Raw genomic sequence first — 14,318 nt, forward strand, 5'->3', positions numbered from 1 at the left:
ACACAACTTTATAATAAAATGCACATGTTTACCTTTTTCTAGACTAAACACAGGTATGATCCTATGTTAAAAACATATGAGGTTATCATGAGGTTGTTAACATGGTAGTTTATCAGTGGATGTTTGCTGGAACTACTTTTTAACAGCTTGTTTCCCGACGGACACACACAGCGTGACTCCGGTCAGGTAGAGACCGGTCTCAAGTCAGCATCGCTGCAGACTCGCTGTTTGAGGGCTTGATAGCCCACTCCCCCTCCACACCGCTCCACACTCGTTGCTTTGGAACAGCCTTTAATATGGCGGACCCTCCGCGTGAACGCGCAAACTGAGGGGTAGGGTGTAGGGGTAGGGTGTAGGGGGCGGTTTGGGAATGGGCCTGAACACTGGGAGACAGGGGAATTTAGGCCCATTCCCAAACCGCCCCCCTACACCCTACCCCTCCGTTTGCGCGTTCACGCGAAGGGTCCGCCATATTGAGGGCTGGTCCAAAGCAATCAGGGCGGAGGCGTAGTGGGTTATAAAAGCCTCCGACAGCGAGTTTGCATGGATGCAGGCTTGATAATCTCACTCCACAGGTGTGCAACCGTTTTTCGGGCATGGAGGAAACAACGTCATACAAATGTGAGTTCCATGTGGTTATTTTTTTAAACGATAAATAATACGTTGCCTGCCTTAACTAAAACATGCCTTTGTGAACATGTATTTATAAATCTATAAAAGGATGACCTGTTCTGCAAAAAACGCAATGCTGCCAAAGAAGCATGGGAGTGAGTTATGCACTCAATTCATATTTTGTGCAATGAAAGTAATGATTGTGCACTGTAGGTCATTGCCTTAACACCAATATATATTGTTTAAATATTCTATAACAGGTCAATCATTAAGGAACTGGACCTTGGGCAACATGTGTCTCACAAACAGGCCTCCAAGAAATGGGAGAATCTAAAAAAGAAATACAAGGTAAATGGTGTATTGTTATTGTAAAACATGTTTGTTTTTGAAAAAGCTGAACAAAGATTTCTAACATGCATTTGTTTGCAATAGGAACTTAAAAGGCCAAGGACTGGAACAGGGACTGATCAGGAGGAAGAAACCCCTGCAACATGGCCCTTCTTCATGGCCATGGATGAGGCCATAGGTGCAAGGCCTTCAATTAGTCCTCCTGTCCTTGTTGCCTCAGCCTTGGCAAACCCCACAATCCTCTTTGATCCGGAGGCTGCTTCCTGCTCCTCTTCCTTCCCCCCCCCAAATGTGGCTGATGATCCAGACCCCTCACCACCCTCATCACTGTCTGAGGCTGGAACCACCCAGCAGCCCCCCCCCCCCAAAAAAAGAAAAGGTGCTATGGGAGTGCTGGAGTGCCTAGAACGCGAGGCAGAAAAAGAGGACGAACGCCACAGAGAAATAATGCAGCATTCAGATACATTTCTAACCCTGTTCGAAAAAATGGTCGACAAAATGTGATTTATTTTTCCCCCCCCACCATTGGCTATTTCTATGTCTGATTATTGATGTTACTTAAAAGACTTGTTTTTGTTCGCTTGTATTATTTATTTGGAAGACAATAAACATAATTTAACGTACTGTCCTTCATGTCTTCAATATTGTATGGGATATAGTGAATACAGGTAGATGGGTGATGAAGGTGACATTGCGTTTGCTTGATTGTTAGATGGCTACATTGTTCTGTGTGGGTTTCATAATGTAGAAGGAAAAGTTTTGCACAAAGTAATGTTGTGCACGGAACTAAAGTGTTTTTTCCAAAGTCTGAAGATTAACCCTGAATATCAGCATTTTAAATAAAGATATGTCTGTGCGCTTCAGAAGGCATTAAAATATACATGACATTTACGGTCTTAATTGCTCATGTCAAACCATTTGCAGAGTTTCACTCAAAAACAAAAGTGATTGTATTAGAAGACCTGTGTTCATTTTCTGAACCTTTGCTCTGTGCTCGTAATTGAATGATCCAAGAGGTAAGGACATTTGTCTCCAATTTGGGATTATGCAGAAAGACAATTCAGGAAAACCAAGTTTGAAATCAACGGTGCACAGGTTTATTTTATTTCACCTCTTTTCTCTAAAGTGAGAAGTGGAGCTCACTAAAACAAACAAAATTAAATCAGGTATATGTGCACATCATTTCAAAAACACAAGTTAACAGACAACCACGTTTTGCCAAAAAAAAACACAAAAAAACAAAGTTCATTAGATGTAATCGTGCTCTCTCAGGTGTGGTGCCATTTGGACAGGAGCAGAGAGTTGTGCAGAAATCCTGTTCCTTAGGTGGTGTCCAGGACTTTCCTGTCCACATGCTGCGGCAGGGGGAGGACTCTGGTCCCCATCTTCAGGGGGGAAGGCTTCAGCATCCTCAAGGACATCGTTCATGTCTATGCACAGATTGTGCAGAAATGCACAACATGCAATGATGTCAGGGGCAAAGCTTGGACTGACCTCCAGCGCTTTGAAAAGGGTGGCCCTCCAGCGAGCCTTCATCCTTCCAAATGCTCTTTCCACCACAGACCGAGCCCTGGCATGATGCCTGTTGAATCTGGCCTGCACCTGGCCGCGAGGGACCTTGTAGGGTGTGAGTAATCCCACTGGTTTTTCCAGGCAGGGATAACCACCGTCCCCAAGGAGGAACCAACCAGCTGGGGGAAACAGTGCCTGGCAGAAGATGGGGCTGTTTCGCAGTACTCTGGCATCATGAACGGAGCCTGGATAGCCGATGAAGACATCCAGGAATCTCCCAGTTGAGTCACAGATGGCCTGCATCTGGATGGAAGAAAACAGCTTGTAATTGATGTCCTTGTGGTACTCGTTACGAATATGGCATCAATCAATCGCACCAGCAGCACGGTGAAATGCAGGACGCTCAAACTGACAGAAGCCATCTGCAATCTCTGGCAGCTCATCTGCGGTTGGCAGGGAAATGAGGGTCTTCAGGTTGGCCTTTATCTTCCCGGTGACGTGTTTGATGATCCTGTGGACCGTCGATTTGGGAATCCCGAATGCTGAACCCACCAGAGAGCGATAGTCCATGGGCCAAGCTGTAGAGGAGAACAAGCACCTCGATGGCTTGTCCCCATCCGTGGTCACACACACACACACACACACACACACACACACACACACACACACACACACACACACACACACACACACACACACACACACACACACACACACACACACACACACCACACACACAACACACACACACACACACACACACACACACACACACACACACACACCACACACACACACACACACACACACACCACACACACACACACACACACACACACACACACACACACACACACACACACACACACACACACACACACACACACACACACACACACACACACACACACACACACACACACACACACTTTTGTATTCTATAAACTACTGACAACATTTCTCTGTGTTGGAATTCTACAGACACTATACAGATATACACGTAGGCCTATAGCTTATAAGGAAAGAATAAATGAATGTATATCACAATAAATCTAAATATCTATTTGTATTACACATACAAAGCTCATAGGCTACTATATAAGAAATAAAGTGAAGATAATTGTTGTATTAGCAATATTGAAATGTTTACCTGCCACTGGCACATCGCTAAAATGCGCCTCAACCTTCTGCGCCTTCTGTTGGATCTTGCCATTGCACCCGCTAACAGGCGACGGATAGCAACGCAGGTCAATGCAGCCGACAGATGTGGGTTGGACACCATGACGTCCGTGTCCGTGTCCGTGTCCGTGTCCGTTTCCTGCGGAGAGAGGGGAGGCCGTCCCAAAGCTTGCTACTGTATTTATACCCTTAACCCTTAATGGAGGGAACTTCATTCAGCTGTGAGTGTGCCTACAGACGGAGTTCACTCCGTCACGGAGGGGAGGGTCGAGGGAGTGGTTTGGGATTGGGCCTTAAACACAGGGTAACACAGGTGGGAATAATCAGGGGCGGGACTGACGCTGATTAGCACAGGAGACACAGAAGGGGTGACAGGTGAAAACAATCAGGAATTTAGACACACCAGGGAAACTAACGACAGACAGGAAAACACAGGGAAAAAAGACCAGACAATATACAGGGAGGAAAACATGACAAGGAGAACAGAAAAACACCCACTACCAGACACACTAACTTAAAACCGTGACAAACTCTGGGGAAGAGCCGGGACGCCAATACGGAAGTGCCACACACTGCAGTTCATATATTGGCCGATAAGGACTGACTGCAGAAAGGAGCAATTTCCATAGACCCCATGTTAAAATGCCCAACTTTACAGCATAAAAAAACATGTTTCTACCCATGGATGCAATAGATATTATTATGAATATATTTAGATTCCACCTTCATGATTATGGATCTGTGAGTGAATTGTTTTCTAACACGACCCTTTTATTTATATTAGGTCTTAACGTTTTTGCATAAATTAGGGCGTGGTCACATTGAGTGACGGCTCTGTCAAGTGACTGCTGCTGCTAGCTTCTTCTTGTCTCTCTGCTAGCTGCTCCGTGAAGCTACAGGCACTCTGCCTGCTTAGTTCATCCAGGGAACACAACTTGACCCCGGCCATGTTTGTTTGTTCTTCATGCTTATATCGGACTATTGTGACCAGGGTTGCCAACTCTCACGCATCTGGCGTGTGACACACGCTTTCACTCTCAATCTCACGCTCTCACGCTGCCCAAACTATTCTCACGCTAAAAACAAGATGAACCGGCGATCGTTTTTGGTTGGTTATTTACAACGTTGAGTTGACAGCTTGCTGTCGATCCGCTTCCTCCCCGCCCCCACCACTCTTAACAACGTTAACAGACAGCAGAGCAGTGGGAGCCGGTTGGTCAATCCCCAACCCGTATTGCGCATGCGCAGATCTAAGATCCAGTAGAAATGATAAAAAGTAAAAGTCTGCTGGTTATTGTTCTACTAGGCCAAAAATAGAGTCAAAGAGTATATGAGAGTGAGAGTGCGTTAATTAATATATTTGACAGTTTGGAGTAAGTCTGTAGATTTGTTTGTGTGTGTGTGTTTCATGTATAGGCCTCTCATGATAATTAATTTTGTTGGATACATTTTCCCGGAAATTATTGCGATAAACGATAATATTGTTGGCACCGTTGTATGACCATTTTAGACCACTGACATAATGATAATATATAATAATAATTCAAGTACATCCTTTCAAACTGCTAGTCACATCCTCATGTAAATGGCAATTTATGGAGGTCAGAAAAGTTATGGAGTAGCACCCTATGTTGTTAAAAATTGCATTCTAATAGCGGGATTTGACGGTTTTAGGTAGGCCTATACAAAAACCTCTGGCGGTTCTAGTGTTAAGGTAATTAGGCAACCCAGTCTCATGGCATTTCGTGTTCACCAACACGATTTTTAATCTATTGATTCGTGTTCACCAACACGATTTTCCCCTTTTTTTCGTGTTGCACAGCACGATTTTAAAAGCAATGTATTTCTACTTCTACAGGCTTGTTTGAGACGCGTTGCGGCTCGCCTCGAAAGTAGACGAGAATAGCCGATCGCAGCCGGGGGAGGTCTCAAAAAGCTCGCCTGAAGTCGGACAGCTCGGAGTCGGCTTCGTCTTCTTCTTCTCTCGGTTTTTTGGCGGATTCCAAACAACTTTAAGGTGCATACCGCCACCTCCGGAGTCGGCTTGACTCGGTTTGCATTTATAAAGAATGCACACATGTATTTAATCGTTAATGTCAGATATGTACTAAATAAATACATTTGTTCCTGCTCAAGATTAGATTCAACTTTATTGTTATTGCACATATTACAGGTACTGAGACAACGAAATGCAGTGAGGAAAATAAATGGGGCTCAGAGCCTCAGGATACTGAAATCTGTATTTTTTAAATATTTTTTTCCTTCTAATTTGTTATTCTTTTAAAAATAACACACTGTTATTTACTCACCTATAACACACAATTATCCTTGCTTTTATTTATTGGTTTAATTCCATAATCTCGGGCTTTTTTGGCGTCCGTCAGGAACTGAATTTCAAAATAAAAATAACCGGAAACAGACGTAGGCATTTCGAGCGATTACCCAAGATCCTCAGCTATGGTTTTAAGCTCGCTGATTGGATGTTTTAGCCGCAATGCATGCTTGGATTTGGTGTTTATATGATATGAAATCCGGAAAACATTTAAAAAGAATAAAATAATACTTAATTAGGTACAGTAGAAGCCCTTTTTTATCAGTAACGAATTTAGCAGTTGAACATAAAAGTCAACTAACTGAGGGTCACTTGCAGTGGCGGACTGGGACTAAAAATCAGCCCGGGAATAAAATAAATTCGTCCCTCCGTTGCCTTCTGCACAGAACATAGTGCGAGGTGGTTGCTATGCAAAAACAATAACAGATAGCGAATGTCGTCGTTTAGGTGCTTTGTTTTTCTGGAGATAGGCACTTCTCAATCCACTCCTGCATAGTAAGGCCACCCCGGAGGTCGAAGTTAACCTTAAATGTTTCCATCTTAAGCTTTGTTAGTTAGTTAGTTAGTTTCGTGACGGACGTAATGTAATGGAGACTGGAACACGGATATGCAACGTAAAGACACGTCCGTCTTCAAGTCCTTCAGTAGGATTTGTGATCTGCACGGCTTCAGCCAGCTAATCACCCAACCCACCCGGGTATGTGAAACAACACAAACTACCATTGATCTCATTCTGACCTCTGACAAGTCCAGGATCTCCAGTAAAGGGGTTATAGCTTGCGGGTTAAGTGATCATTATATGATATTCTGTACCCGCAAAAAGCTAAAACAAAGGGCCGGCTGTCACAAAACAGTCATATCTAGAGACCTCAAAAACTACTCTAGCGAGGCCTTTAACCTAGAACTGGAGAGCCTGGACTGGTCAGATGAGCTCAGTGGTACACAAGTTGAAGAAACATGGCTTGGTTTCAAAAACAAATTCTCTGCAATACTCAATGATTTGGCCCCCCTAAGAACAACCAGGGTAAAACATCGCGCTGAGCCGTGGATGCACTCCGGCATACTGACCGCCATGAAAACCAGAGACAAAAAATGCTCTGAGTTTCATAAAAGTCAGTCAATGCTTTCCAAAAGCACGAGCAGTGAACTCCAGGCCCACGTGACTGAACTCAAAATTGAAATAAACAGACTAAGAAATGACGTAAGCTCCATGATCAAAACTGCCAAAAAGAATTTCATCAATGTCAAAACTGAGGAAAACAAAAATAAACCCCGTGAACTTTGGAAATTACTCAATAACCAGCTTGGCTGCAGTAAAAAACTCAAAACGAGATTTTCTAATTTAAACATAAAGACAGATAACAAACAGGCTCATCACAGACAAACTGGATGTGGCCAAGTACTTGAACATTTTTTTCACAAACATAGCCACAACTCTTATAAATAAATTACCCTCCCACTCAGGGCTTTTTGGAGTAGATCACATCATGACCTACTACAAAAATCTAGGGGTACGCAAAGATGATTTCAGTCTAGCAAGGGTAACAACAGCAGAGGTACTCATTAAACTGAGCGCCCTCCAACCTAACAAGGCCACTGGCCACGACAATATCCCCTCCAAATTCCTCAGAGACACAGCAACCGCCATCTCACCAGTCATAGCTCACATAATTAACCTCTCCATAAAACAGGGAAAAGTACCCAAAGACTTCAAAATTGCAAGAGTAACCCCCCTGCACAAAAAGGGCAGCAAATTGGACCCAGGCAACTACCGCCCTGTTTCTATACTTACCTCCATCTCGAAAGTCATGGAAAAAATAGTATATGAACAGGTCGAAAAGTACCTCGCGGAAAAGAAACTAATCTATGAATTTCAATCTGGCTTTAGAACATCCCACTCCACTGACACATGCCTTCTTTATTTGAGCGACCACATCAAACAAGAGGTGGACGAGGGCAAGTACTGCGGCATGGTGATGCTGGACCTACAAAAGGCTTTCGACACTGTCAATCACCCCATTCTGATTGACAAGCTAAAAGCAATTGGTTTTGATAAACTATCGGTGAGCTGGATGCAATCCTACCTGGAGGGGAGAGAACAGATGGTGGAGGTAAACGGTACTCTGTCCCCCCCCCTCCCAGTGAGCTGTGGTGTTCCACAAGGAAGCATATTAGGTCCGTTACTGTTCCTAATTTATGTAAATGACATGTCATCAGCATGTGACTGCAACTTGTTCCTGTTCGCGGACGACTCAGCCCTGCTGGTCTCTGACAGGAACAGGTTGCAGGTTGAAAAAACCCTCAGCTCCGAGCTCGGCAGAATCTGCACCTGGCTCGCCGATAATAAATTATCATTACACCTGGGTAAAACAGAGTCCATTCTCTTCGGTTCGAAACATAATCTCAGCAAATCCGACGACTTCTCAGTTGCAGTGGGCGACATTATTGTCACAAGTAAGAAGGAAATTACATACCTAGGATCTATTCTTGAGGCAAACCTCTCCTGTGACAAAATGGCATCCAATGTAATAAAAAAAGTCAATCAAAGAACTAGATTCCTATACCGGATCTCCTCTCTGGTAAACAAAAAACACCCTGAAAACTCTGGCAGGAGCACTCATTCAAGGGTACTATGACTATGCTTGCACGTCATGGTACCATAGCACCTCCAAGGCGCTAAAAATAAAACTTCAAACATCGCAAAATAAACTGGTCAGACTACTGCTTGACCTTTCATCTAGAACCCACCTCACCTCTGCCCACTTTGACAACCTAGGATGGCTTAGAGTAGACGACAGAGTACAGCTACTTGCAATGGGCCTGGTCTACAAGATCCACTACACCTCTATGGTATCCATGTACATGTCAAAATTCTTCCCAAAGGTCAAGGAATACCATGATCATAACACCAGAGGGAGCTCCACAAATCATGTGAAACCCAGATTTGGCACAAAAAAGGGGGAATACACGTTTCGCAATTATGCCACATCAAGGTGGAACGCTCTTCCCACAACTGTAAAGGAAAGTAAAACTATACTTACCTTCAAAACCTCTCTTAAAGAGCACCTTCGGGGGAGAGCATTGCAAAACTGGGCCCGGTAATGGTACAAATCTCAACCTGTCGTTCAATGGACAGCTTCCCCCCCCCCCCCCCCATCTATGTATATACTCGCATTTTAGACTCTGTTACTAACTGTATATCTGTAGACTTGGTATGTCTTAAATGTCCGGTTAGGATGTATTAGAACGAAATCTAAAATGAAAATTGTAAATAAGCAATCTGTATGTAAAAAACCACCTGTATGTAAATTGTAAATAAGCCATCTGTATGTCTTATATGTCTTAAATGACATGTTGAATTGGAAATGGGGGACCCTGATGTAAACAAGACGAAAGTCTTTCTCTGGTCTGCATCCCCTTAACAATTGTATGTTTTGAGCTGTACTGTACTGTACCCAATATACAAGCTGTTAATAAACTTTTCAATCAATCAATCAATCAATCAATGTAACAGTTGTAACGGTTCTCAGACGCGGAGGGATACTGATTTGTGAAAAGTAACAACAACTATTCCCTGGATATAGCCTACGCTCATTATATCACGGCTAAGAAACATCAGATTGCTTGATTTGACTTGTCCGTTAAATAAACATATACTAACTGTGCTTAACCCCAACACATGTGTGCATTCTTTATACATGCAAACCGAGTCAAGCCGACTCCGGAGGTGGCGGTATGCACCTTAAAGTTGTTTGCAATCCGCCAAATAAAAAAAGAAGAAGAAGAAGAAGAAGAAGAGAAGAAGAAGAAGAAGAAGAAGAAGAAGAAGAAGAAGAAGAAGAAGAAGAAGAAGAAGAAGAAGAAGAAGAAGAAGAAGAAGAAGAAGAAGAAGAAGAAGAAGAAGAAGAAGAAGAAGAAGAAGAAGAAGAAGAAGAAGAAGAAGAAGAAGAAGAAGAAGAAAGAAGAGAAGAAGAAGAAGAAGAAGAAGAAGAAGAAGCCGACTCGTAGCTGTCCGACTTCAGGCGAGTTTTTTGAGACCTCCCCCGTCTGCGATCGGCTACTCTCGTCTACTTTCGAGGCGAGCCGCAACGCGTCTCAAACAAGCCTGCTATGTTATAAAGCCGTGGAGGGCGGGAGTTTATAAACCAAAGAGTAACCGCCCTTACGGGACGCTGTAATAAGTAAAGCGAACGCACCCGCAAGGACACCTGGCCTCCTATTGGTTGAGGGATTTTGACAGGTTTGTTGCACAAAAGTTTCGAGCGCACACAGAATAAATCTGAGCAGAAAAAATCTGTAAGCAGCAATATATCTGAGTGCAAGCGTACAGTTTGAGCACAAGCAGAGCACATCTAAGTGCAAGCAGGCACTATTTGAGTGTGAGGACAGGGTTTGAGGGAAATAAATACATAAAGTATGCTCTCAAATTTAAATACCACGCTCTTGAATAAAGATAGGGAATAACCCCCATACAACGGCTGCAGGTGATGACTGCTGAAAGAAGAGGAGGCTGGAGGCTGCTGACGGTGGACCGGGAATGGAGATGCCAAGTACATCGATGGCAACGAGTAAGGTGTTTGGCAGTGGCCTAGATGTTATGACCTTCGGTGCAGAAGTCTGTTGGGTCTTCTTTGCCTTCTTACTCTGACTCTTGCTGCCAAGATACCCTTTATGTTTATCCTTCCTCTCAGCCCTGATGCACTTTGATGCAATCATTAACCTCAGCCTGATGTATGTTGAGAGGATTTTTTTCTTCAGGTCATGGCATGAGGGAAGGTTGCTGTCCAGCAACATGGCTTCTTGTTCCAGCTGTGACACTGCATTTGAGGACTCCATGAGGGAATCGCTCCTCCTCACACGGAACAGCTGCTCCACGTTCTGAACAAGGGTGAAAACCTCATCAGATGGACGGTAATCTGGCTCTAATTTGGTCTGTGTTGAAGATTTTTTTAAACTTTAGATTAATCAAATTGTTTTTTTTAAAATGCTGAATTAATCCTTTTCCGGTTTACCAGAGCCCTCTCTGTGCTCTCTTTCTTAGTAATCTCTCCCTTCTCAGTTGCCTCATTAGATCCTCCACGTGAGCCCGGTCACAACTGGCCCTTGGCAGTCTGGTCCCTGGAGCACCTGACCCTGGCAAACTGGCCTCTTCATAGCTGACCCCTGACTGACTGGCTCCTGGCACACTGATCTCTGGTAAGGTGGCCTCTTGATTGTCGGCCCCTGACATACTGGCCCCTGGCAGTCTGCTGATATCTGTCTCACTCTCTCTGTCTGTTATGTCCCTTTAATTCCCTTGGAACTCCACCTCAATATCTCCCTGAATCTCTGTAACAATAACAAGGCAATCTTGCTGTTATATGTGTATGCTGCCTTTACATGTGCACCTATTGTCATTTAAGGGTACACTACACTCCTATAGTAACATTCCTCTAAGTTCGTCTATTGGCAATGTTAAAGTATGAAGAAATCTGTAGATTATCTACATGTGGTATATGAGTCTTCAGAGAATCCCTGAACCCTGGTAGTTTTTAAGCTGTATAATCTGAAGGTTGCATTAGGAGTGTAGTCTATCCTTGAATTATATAACATGGGAAACATTGTTAGCTTCATATATCATACCAATGTGTGATGTGCCATAATAGGTGTGGTCATCATTCCTGACATTAACAGCTGGAGGCATACTCCTTGACTGTTGTTGTCTGTTGACCATTGCTATCCATCTCTTCCTTCGCTCTACGTCCTTAGGGGAGCCATACATCCGGAACCCCTTCTCGGATCGATTAGAGCATCCAAATGCTGCACATCCAACCATGGTATGACAACTGATCTATTAAAATGCAATATAAACGAAAGTGCCATAATATTTGTTGTGCAAACATTTTAACATGAATATTGCTATGTCCTCTGTTCAGTCTGCTCCCAACTGTATTCTCTCCCCTTATTCACCACTGTTCCTATTCTTGCTCTGCTTTTTAGGGCCCAGGAAACAGATGAAGAGGATGTCCCTTTCACAAAGGAACCTTTTTGTTTTTTTCAAAATGGTTAGGCTCCTGGATGCCCTAGAGTTCTTTATTGCTTTTTTGTAAGTAGTATTGCTTTTTTGTAAATAGTTGCTTATCCTAACCCTTTTTTATAAATAGTTACTTTTTTGTAAATAGTTGTTTGTAAATATTTGTACAATTGTTGTTCGCACAATTATGCTTCTGTTTTTCACTTTTTGGTGTCCATTGTTCAGCCACTGTTTGGTAAGCAACAATTTGTTTTGGCCAAAATGTGTTATTCCCACTCCTGACTCCAGTTTGATGTGCTGCATTCTCCTCTGAGTGGTCCTGATTTCAGGCAGAGGTCTTGGCTTGGAAGGTTTTATATCCTGTAGTGTCTCAACAGAACCTAATATGAATTGCTTTTTTCAGTTTCTCTTTTTTTTTATTGTCTCGTCGCTGGATCACCTCCCCCTGGCAAAGTGGCCTCGTCATTTTAATTTGTATTGTTGACAAACCTGTTTTTGTTGCTCTGTTGAACCATGGTTCAACAGGAGCTTCTGTAAATAGTTTTGTAAATAGTTTGAATATTTATCATAGTAGTATATTTTGCCCCACCATGTTTTGTTGTCCAAGGGAACTAATTTGGTCTGTGTTGATTGTTTTACACTTTAGATTAATCAAAATTGTGTTTTTTGGCTGAATTAATCTTTTTCTGTTGAACCCTAACCCTCTTTGTTCTCCTTCTCATTCATTTGACTTTGTTTTGTTCTAACACACATCCCACATCACATCACTTTTTCCATACACTGTTCTTAATACTTGTTCACACATTTGTTCGTCCCTTTTACTTTGTTCTTCCTGTTGTTCTTGTTCAAACACATATATCAATTGTTCATCCACTATTGTGGTAAAATGATATTCATAGTCTTAACATGATCATGCTCATGCTAACATGAACACAAGCGTTTCCCTCCAAACATGTAAAACGTATCTAAGTAAGGCTACCAAGCTTTCCGTTGTCATCCTGCCTCTCCAAATGCAAAACTGTCAATAAAAAGTATGCAATAATGCAATTACAGCTGAAAAAGTACTTGGGTGTGTGTTTTTTTATATATATTTACCATTCAATAACGCAATCGCTGCTGTCTGTCTGTCCCATAGAAGAACATGACAGCGCAGCGCAACTATACTACGGACGTGACTGCCCTGGCAGTGACAGCAACATAGCCTGCTTGTGCTGCCACACTTTCCCCTCAAAATATCGTTAAATAACGAAACTTATAAATAGTGCCAATCCATACAAAGTGTAACCACATCATGTAAATATGAAAGCAATCTTTAAAAAATAACAGCGTTGGTTTAATCTATGACTATTTTGACCATGTTTGTGCTGTTTTTGCCATAGAGAAGCATTGCCACGGAAGTGCGTTTGGAACTATCCCGGCATACGTAAACCACGTGACCGGCTGGCGAAGACATCATAGAGTGTCGTAACTCTTATCTCTCTAGGGCTTTGGGCACGCCCAATGAGGGCACGAGATACATTTGTGCGTGCACGAGATGGAAGGCTGACCGACAGGGCGGCACCCCGGCTAAACGGATTGGTTGTACTTTTTACAGTATTACGGCTTCCACAGATGAAATTTTTTAATGGATTTTTTGTCAAAGCACTTAAGATATTCATAGCTATCGGGATGTTAAGAGCATTCCATGGAATATAACAAAAAGTGTATCTCGAGCCGGTTTCTGAAATGTACCTACCCCACCTTTAAGCCAGACAATGAGAGATATTTAACATATTGTTAGTCTGGTAACGGATCGCTAGAAACACGCTGTCATCAGACTGGCAGGGGCTATTCCATGCTCTGCTCATCCTCCCGCCGTCCAAATGGACTCAGTAGCGCCCCCTGCTGCCGTGGAGCATGTGTGATTGTATATGTGTACATTTGTGAGAAAATCCTGAGCACAACCACGGCGGAATATTACGTGACGTGAGAAGAAAAAGTGTTGTACTTGTAAAAAAAAGTTTTGTACTTGTAAAACCTATGCTGAATTTGTCTCTGAAACATGATTTCTTAAAAAAGTGTAATGTGTTTGTTTGATATATACGTTTTTTTTTTGCAATACTAAATGCATTAGTAGGTGGTGTTTCTTATTTGCTAACCACACTGTGTTTGTTAGTGAACCATAAGTCATTTGTAAAACCTGTTTAGTTTGTTTGTGGAGTTATGGCAGGAGATTAGCTCCATATTTGGAACATGATATGGCATTTAACCACGGCAGCATTTATAATACTGAGCAGGCACAAGCTCCCCCTCCTCTTTTTTTTTTTCAAGCTAAGGACCCTG

The 14,318-nt window shown here is 42.8% G+C and overlaps 2 protein-coding genes and 1 long non-coding RNA gene across 8 annotated transcripts; 2 read left to right on the top strand and 1 right to left on the bottom strand.

The window, feature by feature from the left end:
- Positions 1 to 423: 423 nt before the first annotated feature.
- On the top strand, positions 424 to 1,584 carry LOC117538334. Of its 2 annotated transcripts, XM_034203944.1 has the most exons (4): positions 424 to 621; positions 721 to 767; positions 873 to 960; positions 1,045 to 1,584. In XM_034203944.1, the coding sequence occupies exons 1-4, from the start codon at positions 544 to 546 to the stop codon at positions 1,462 to 1,464; spliced, it is 633 nt and encodes a 210-aa protein (XP_034059835.1). In that variant the 5' UTR covers positions 424 to 543; the 3' UTR covers positions 1,465 to 1,584. The 2 variants fall into 2 exon arrangements, with proteins under 2 accessions (XP_034059835.1, XP_034059836.1); XM_034203945.1 differs by lacking the exon at positions 721 to 767.
- Positions 1,585 to 2,034: 450 nt separating this feature from the next.
- On the bottom strand, positions 2,035 to 3,085 carry LOC117538410 (protein ALP1-like). The gene is made up of 2 exons (XM_034204079.1): positions 2,850 to 3,085; positions 2,035 to 2,775 (listed from the first exon to the last, which is right to left on the bottom strand). The coding sequence occupies exons 1-2, from the start codon at positions 2,913 to 2,915 to the stop codon at positions 2,209 to 2,211; spliced, it is 633 nt and encodes a 210-aa protein (XP_034059970.1). The 5' UTR covers positions 2,916 to 3,085; the 3' UTR covers positions 2,035 to 2,208.
- A 7,077-nt stretch (positions 3,086 to 10,162) lies between these two features.
- Positions 10,163 to 13,057, top strand: LOC117538338. Of its 5 annotated transcripts, none has more exons than XR_004567840.1 (4): positions 10,163 to 10,223; positions 10,468 to 11,179; positions 11,732 to 11,799; positions 11,963 to 13,057. It is a non-coding gene; the product is annotated as an uncharacterized LOC117538338 (long non-coding RNA). The 5 variants fall into 5 exon arrangements; XR_004567841.1 differs by lacking the exon at positions 10,163 to 10,223 and having other exon boundaries at positions 10,250 to 10,913; positions 11,043 to 11,179; XR_004567839.1 differs by lacking the exon at positions 10,163 to 10,223 and having other exon boundaries at positions 10,257 to 10,894; positions 11,043 to 11,179.
- The last annotated feature ends 1,261 nt before the right edge of the window (positions 13,058 to 14,318 follow it).

Source organism: Gymnodraco acuticeps, unplaced genomic scaffold, assembly GCF_902827175.1.
Source record: "Gymnodraco acuticeps unplaced genomic scaffold, fGymAcu1.1, whole genome shotgun sequence".
Lineage (NCBI taxonomy): Eukaryota > Metazoa > Chordata > Actinopteri > Perciformes > Bathydraconidae > Gymnodraco > Gymnodraco acuticeps.

Excerpts from the sequence above, each read along its gene's own strand:
- LOC117538334 (XM_034203944.1), top strand. The coding sequence starts at position 544 with ATGGATGCAGGCTTGATAATCTCACTCCACAGGTGTGCAACCGTTTTT. Across the intron at positions 622-720 it reads GGAAACAACGTCATACAAAT|GATGACCTGTTCTGCAAAAA; the intron begins GTGAGTTCCATG and ends AATCTATAAAAG. Across the intron at positions 768-872 it reads GCTGCCAAAGAAGCATGGGA|GTCAATCATTAAGGAACTGG; the intron begins GTGAGTTATGCA and ends ATTCTATAACAG.
- LOC117538410 (XM_034204079.1), bottom strand. The coding sequence starts at position 2,915 with ATGAGCTGCCAGAGATTGCAGATGGCTTCTGTCAGTTTGAGCGTCCTG. Across the intron at positions 2,776-2,849 it reads TGCATTTCACCGTGCTGCTG|ATGCAGGCCATCTGTGACTC; the intron begins GTGCGATTGATT and ends TCTTCCATCCAG.